At 43.0% G+C, this 7,478-nt stretch overlaps 2 protein-coding genes across 3 annotated transcripts in view; one reads left to right on the forward strand and one right to left on the reverse strand.

Annotated features, from left to right (window-relative positions):
* Window positions 1–7,462, forward strand: part of ATP10D (ATPase phospholipid transporting 10D (putative)) — a 67,764-nt gene extending 60,302 nt beyond the window's left edge. For both annotated transcript variants that reach the window (XM_006019026.3, XM_025198370.1), the window contains one exon: window positions 2,452–7,462. In XM_006019026.3, the coding sequence (XP_006019088.1) occupies window positions 2,452–2,686 (235 nt within the window). In that variant the 3' untranslated portion in view covers window positions 2,687–7,462. The remainder of the gene's footprint in view (window positions 1–2,451) is intronic.
* The window catches only part of CORIN (corin, serine peptidase), a 352,509-nt gene that overhangs the window by 51,453 nt on the left and 293,578 nt on the right, over window positions 1–7,478 (reverse strand). The window lies entirely within an intron of this gene.

The raw sequence follows: 7,478 nt of genomic DNA on the forward strand, positions 1-7,478 counted from the left end.
GGGGGGGCGCGCGGCAGGGCCGGCGCGTCGGGGTGGGGGGGGGGGGGGGGGGCTGCTGCACCCCACCCACAAAATAGCTGCTGGGTCCTATATTCAGCCTGTGAAATCAGCAGACAGCCACCTCAAATTTAATATGTTTCTACCTATAAATCAATCTGGCTTTGTGGAAGAGCTTATAAAAGAACTAAAAGTATAAAGAAAATTGTACAGCTTATTTATGAAAAAATAGGAGTCACTGTACTAGGGGCCCCTCTAGATGTTACACTTGGGCCATGATTAATCATGTTAATCATGGTCTAAATGGCAAGGCATACATTAAAATGTACACCCAATTTAAGGGTCCATAAGAATGCAAACCAGCCAAATAGATGTTTCACATACAATGTAGAACATTTTTTATGGCTGGTTCATATGGCACCTTAGATGAAATGTGTGGCACTTTAAGAACTGCCCCAGGGCTGGAGCCAACAATCAGTACCTGGTTTGTTGGCCACATTGGGTTGTGGACATTCAATCTTCAATTTGCTAGTGCAGGGGGAACACAAGATCATGATCCCAGGATTCCCCTGCACTGGCACCTAGAAAGGGCTATATTGGTATCTGATCTGTGATCCCAAAATCACATCTCCTCCCATGTAGGCAGGAGACACAATTGTTGGGATTGGGAACCAGATCCCATGGTGGCTTTAAGTGAAGATGTGCCAGGGATCTAGGTAGATGTATGCAAATACAAGATTTCCATAACAGGCTACAGTCTTAATCCTGCCCTTCAAGTTTAAACCAGAAGCTATTTTACACTTTTCAGAGCTCCGAATTAGTCTCCTCTGGCACTTTACTGATAGAAATGAGCACCTGGGAAATTAGGGTGCTTTGAGAATTAGGTTGGAGTTTTGAAGATCTAAATTTTAGACTTAGTCGCACGTAATCTAGATTTTAAATGGCAGTTGAGCACCCCCTTGAGAGTCTCACTCATTGAACCTCAGAACACAACCTTATCAGCCTGATTTTTTTATATGCATAATAGCCCATGACTGCCAACTTTGACTCAGGTTTTGCAGCTAAATTGGCAGAGGGAGATATAGGCCTGAAAATGAGATGTGTAAGAAGTTTCCATACCCCTGTGCTGTGTTTGCTTCTGAGTGATTCTGTTTCAGTCCTCAGTTTTTTGGGTTTTTTTAATTAAAAAAAAGACTCTTTATGTAATTGCAAGAGCCTGGGAAGAAGAATGCTTTCAACTCACTGACTATTTCAAACACATACATATTCCACTTTTAGGAGTGTATTTTTCACAGTAAATTAAATGCAAAGCGTTTAGATGTATAAATGAGGTTCTTTGAGTGCGTTTGAGTCTCCCAGTGCCAACACCCCACAAGAGTTACATCAGCTCTGCCTAATACAGACCCTTTTGTTTGCTTAGTTAAGTGATTAAGTAGAATTATGTCTGTTTACATCATGGGATAACTGTTACATATACTTTTTTCTTGCTTATTCTTATCAAATCCTACAAGGGGCCTGAAATCCATCACTCTCTGTGACTTTAAACCATGTTCATCATTTTGAAGAATTAGGTAGACAATAAGATTCTCAAAAGGGTTGCAGGTAGTTGAGTACCCATCTTCTACAGAACATCACTGGCAGTCCAGTGTCCAGTTCCATTAGAGCCCTTTGAAAATCTTTACCACAATCCCTGATTGAAAACATTACCCAGGCTAAACCTTCAACAAGGCCAATTTAAAAAATATATTAATGCCAAGTTCTGTTCCAGAGTAATGCTTTGGCTTTGGAGTGTGCCTCTAAACCTCTGGATTGCTTAACCTTCAATACCACGCTTATTTACTCTTCTAAGGACCATGACACATGCAACAAAGAGAATTTAAAAGATATTTTGACTACTCTTGCTGGTGTCCCAAATACCTTTCTAGTTATTGTGCAGCTTCATCATGAGTGTTTTCCATTGAAGAACAGAGTGTTTGTACATATTAGGTCTGATTTTCCACAATAGAATAATAGAAAATTAGGGTTGGATCTCAGGAGGTCATCTAGTCCAACCCCCTGCTCAAAGCAGGACCATCCCCAACTAGATCATTCCAACCAAGGCTTTGTGTAGCCGGGTCTTAAAAACCTCCAAGGGTGGAGACTCCACAACCTCTCCAGGAGATTCCACGACCTCTATGTCAAGCTCCAGCCACTTTGGAAACTGTTACCCTAACTTGTTCTGATGCAAAATTGCAGTCATCATTATTTGTGGGCAAAAGTATACCATCAGAGATAGACTTCCTTGTTTTCTGAGCTACTGCAGCCTTGAGATTGCAGGAATATTGCATACTCAGTACAAAGCAGAATGCCCCCTCTCCTGTCTCCAAATGCTGCTGTTCAAACCTTTTAAGTAGTGCTGAAAACAATTTAAATCTGCTTCTGAAGGACTTATGTGAAACACTGGTTATATTCTAGGTATTTGTTCAGAGTTCTCCAAGGGACATTGTTTCCTTCTCCGATACTGAGAGCCAAGCACCTTGACAGACTGACCCCTGAGGAGCAGAGGGAAGCAATTAAACAATGGAAAGATGTCTGCGTTGTGGCTCATAGAGTTGATTTCCAGGGGACTTCATTGTGTTCCAGCTCTGTGGAAGATGCTGCATCAGAGAAAAGGCAACACCAACATGTCAGACATGTTGCCAGTGCCTAAGACACCTTTTTCAGACCAGTCCAAGAGACAGTTTACAAAGGCAGCTTGTTTCCTATCAGGTATTCAAGTATTCAGGATAAGCCTGGGGACAGCTTGAATTGCAAGAAAGCTGCACTTTTGAACTCCTAAAAGGAAACCTATTCAGAAGCATTTGGAGCTAATAATGCCTGTGCCAGAGCTCTGGACTTTCGTTTGGAAAGTGGCAACATTGAAATTCCTCTAACCAAAGCAGGTGTGACTTCTGCTTTGTGTGAACAGGATGTCGGAACAGATCCTGCAAAGCCAGAATGTTAACAATTTAAGAATCCAAGAATAATAACATCTGTGTTTTGCACTACTTAGGAGTCTGTGTTTTTGCTTTGTTTCCCTCCCATTAACCCAGGTGAGACACAGATTGCTTCAGAAGATTTTTTTTTTAAGTATGATAAGTAATTTGTTGAACAAAGATATAAATGGGTGGAAGCATTATACCAAAATCAGCTCTTAAAAAGCTCGCACCATCTCTGGTACATGACAGCGCTTGACACAAGTCCCCTTGTGCTCATGGGTGTCAGTTCAGTCCCCCTTCGGTTTCCAGTTAGATCTTTGCCATGACACAAAGTGGAAATAATTAAAATAAGATCTTCCCATTCTACTGAGTCTCCTGCCTGGCCTCAGTCATGCCATTGTGGTACGCAGCTCCTTCTCACTAATGACTGTGGCCATGAGAGTGTTGCCAACTACCTGCAAATATCCCAGGATCTGGGAATACCTAAACCTCTCCCTCACCCCTTCATCACTAATCCCTGCAAGGCCATTTTCACCTGTGCCCACAGAAGCATCTTTCTCTTTTTCATGTCCTTTCTTCCCTGCTCTCATCCTCCCATAACATCACCTGAGCCCCCTTTTCACCTGGATCAAGGTTAATAGCCAGATATCTGTTAGTTGGCTGACAGACATGTTTATTGTTACGATTTCTCCCTTAGAGAAATTAGTTCTAGCATCATGCCCTTGACTCCTGCAGATACCAACTGGATGACCCCTGGCTTCTGAACCTGATACTGGCCACGATGCTGAGGCACAGGCCACACAGCAACCACTGTAAGCCCTTTAACGTCTATTTAAAATGGCACATCCCTGTGATCTGAGACATAAGCCTGGAAGCGCTCAGAAATCAATGCCTTCACTTCCACACAAGCACTTACAACCAGCAACCTCTTGGGAGGTATAGGGGAAAGGGTGTGGGTTCCTGCAACTATTATTTCAAGATCTTACATGGAGATTATGTGCTTTTCTGGGTGGAACAGAATCACAAGCAGAGCTTAAGTGGCTAAAGCAGATCCCTTCTCAGCATACACAAAAGGGCACAAAGGATAGTAGGATCTAAAATCTGCATACGTGTCCCCAAATGCCACTTACATGGCTAACTTTAGCTTCATAAGTACTAGTTACCTGTCTAAAGTGTGGGTGGATTTCTGCTGTTTTGGGATTTATTAATTTGCTAGCAGGATATATCTAAGCCTGGTGCTGTTCTACAAAAACTGATTGAAGGAGGTTTCTGAAAAGTTGTTGCGGGGGGGGTCAGGAAAGATATCAGTAATTCTGACTTCCTGTGGCTGGTTGGAGCTTGGATTGTGGTTGCAGTTTGGTTGGATTATGAACATAAATAAATCCTACTCTTCCTGATCTATTAAAAATCCAGCTAGACCAGACTTTATCTCCCTAGCATTGTCTGGGAAAGCTTTCCCCATCGTATTGTCACTGATGAAGGCAATGGTGACAGATTTCCTGGAAAATATTAATGGAGATACATTAAAGGACTCTGCCCCTGCCCCTTCACAGCACCATCATATTGCTAAGAAGGTCCATCTCCTGTTGCAACTTCAGGAGCCTCTGGGATTGGCAAATTAGGAGGACAGTTATTCTAGAGCATGGGTGTCAAACTCATCCAGCCTACTGAATTGGAGAAGGGGGGCAGTGCCAGTCTGAGACATGTGTTGCACATGGTGCCTATACTGGAGCAGCCCTATGTGCTGGATCTGGTACAGACAGCCCATGTTTGAGGCCAGATCCACAGTGCAGAGCCAATCCAGCACAGGCACCCCAAACCATCCCCATGCCATGTACAACCTATGCTAGACAGACTCTGCGTGCTGCATGTACTGGTTCCAGCATATGCTGCATTGCAGGAGACAGCACCATAGGCCAGACTGGATCCAGCCCACAAGCCATACTTTTGACACCCCTAGTCCAGAGAAGCTTTCCACTAGCTCCAGCAAACCAATGTCTTCTTTAAAAAAAAAAAAATAGGAGCAATTGTACCTAAAAGCAAACATGCTCTTAGCTTTATCTGATAGACCTTGGTTTTATGCTTGTTTTCTACCTATGGCTGAAGACTTTTTTTTAATAATAACATGCTTACCATTGGAATATGTTCTTATTCAGGAATGTACATAAGCATGTGCACAAGTCAATCTTTAGTCAAGAGATCTGAAGTTAAGCACTCATTTAAGAGCTCTCCTGTGTAATAACGTTTTCCTGAATCATGGTCTATCATAAGAACATTGTTCTACCATAACAGTGCCCATTAATTTGTATTCTATTGCCTGATTTCTCCTTTCCTCCTACACTGACTTGACATCCTGCACTGTACTGGTCAATGCCACATTTCCTTCTCCTTTAGCTAGTTCCCTATAGCTAGTGATTTGCTTACCCAGTCTCACTGGCAGCCATCTAATCCCTGAAGCCATCCATTCTGTTTTCTGCTCTTCTAAAATAGCAGCTTCTAGTAGACAGCTAGACAGGCTTCTCCTTGATTCCAGCTGCCTTTACTGTCTCTTGTTTGCAAGAGACAGCCTAGACATCTATTGAGGGTGCAGGAAAAGAGGAATAAATCCAGCAGCATGGAGTAGATTTGGGAATTAGGTTCCTAAATATCTTTTGGGTCCTAGCAATGGGGCCTGTGGGTAGAAAACTGTGGGCATATGTTTCAGCCCAGGCTGACTAAAATACTGGATTTTTTTAAAGTACACCAACTCAAATACCTTCTTAGTTATTGTTGTGCAGCTTCATTATGAGCCAACTCATGGAGCAATACAAGGAATTATGACAGTCCACTAGCACCTGTTGAAATAATTCAATTCATTAACTGTAGCTACTAATAAATTGTTAGCACTGAGCCCATTTTCTGTTCTGTTGCCATCTGAAGGGTTACATTTGCAAATTGCCAAGCATGTGTGTTTATTTTGTGGGTGTGAGTCTTTTGGGATGGGGAGGGGGAAGAGCTCTGTCTCTTAACTGAAGCATGAGTTTTCCACTTCAGTGATCAACATTACTTTATTCCACATCTTTTAAGGCCTCCAGAAGAATTTAAACAAACGCTGTGAGGTCTGAGCTAGCTGCTGCTTATCTGGCATTTAAGGGTATTCTAAGTTCATACAAATTCAGGTCACCACATGTTAGTAGTAACATTTTTTTAACTGCCTTCTCAGAAGGTAGACAGCAATTAAGAGCAGACCTTTTGAGAAATGAATGGGAAAGTGGTGTAATGGTTAATTCTGTAGCAAGAAAACAGCAACAAATCAAATGATTAAGCCAAGCAATGCCTTGATCCCTTTAAAAATCTGACCTGCCATACAGGACACAAAAAAATTAGAACAGAAATCTTTTCCATCAGATAAGGTTGTTTTTAGCCCAAGACATTTAGTTCTGTGATCAGCATTTATTGTGATAAAGGCAAAGATACAGCAACACACATGTTATAAGGAGGCAAATATTGGCCTAGAACAACACTTTTGAGACTGCTGAATGGTATGATGGGTGGTATAGATAATGCAAGCTGACAGAAATGCTACTGAGACCAAAGCAGGCTTGAGTTTCTTGCAAAAAGTAGTCAGTTCATCCAGCCTTAGAAAGTACAGATGTGTTTCAATGTAGTAACAGCAATTTCATTTGTAGAAAACAGGGGCTACACATGTGCTGCCACTGATACAGCAGAAGCAGACCCCTGGCACCAAGACCCCTGGCATACGTTAAAGTTAATCATGTCTTAATGTTGTTACCCAGCCACATGTTAATGCAATGAATAGCTTGATAAAACAAGAAATAAGCCACAAAGTTATTACACAAAAAATATTCTAATAACTTTGTGACTGGTTCCTATTACAGCATTAATTGAACATGTGGTTAGGCTGGGGCTCCTAGCCCTGGGTGCTTCCCCGTGGCTGCGAGTCCCATCAGCTGATCTGGGCTCCCAGCTACCACCAAGGCTAGACACTGTCAGCTGATGGGGATCCCAGCCACAGGGGTGTGTGGTGCACCTTCGCAGTTGGGACACCAGATCAGCTGATGGGGCTTCTGGCATGGGCTCCCTGCCATAGGAGCTTGCTACTTGCCAGTGCAGGGGAAGCTCAGAATCATGATCCTGGGCTCCCCCTGTACTGGCAATAAGGCATGTTGGGACTGTATACTCAATCCCAGTCACACCTCCTGCCATGCACATGTGGTCTGGCAGGAAATGCCATTGTGGAGATTGCACATTAGATCCCATGGTGCCTTTACTTGCATATCTGCCAGGGGCCCAAGTCTGAAACTTCTCTTCATTCCAGGAGCATACAGTAAAGATAAGAGCAGGCAGTTGGTCTAACCTCAGATGGGGAAGTTTAGAACTCAGCATGGCAAACCAAGCCCCTTATGTTTATAGCCACATAGAATCATAGAAGTAGGGTCAGAAGGGACCTTGATCTTCAAGGCTGACCCCCTGCCTGGGCAGGAGGAAAACTGGGCTCAAATGACCCCAGCCAGGTAGGCATCA

Source organism: Alligator sinensis, unplaced genomic scaffold (genome assembly GCF_000455745.1).
Source record: "Alligator sinensis unplaced genomic scaffold, ASM45574v1 scaffold134_1, whole genome shotgun sequence".
Taxonomy (NCBI): Eukaryota; Metazoa; Chordata; order Crocodylia; family Alligatoridae; genus Alligator; species Alligator sinensis.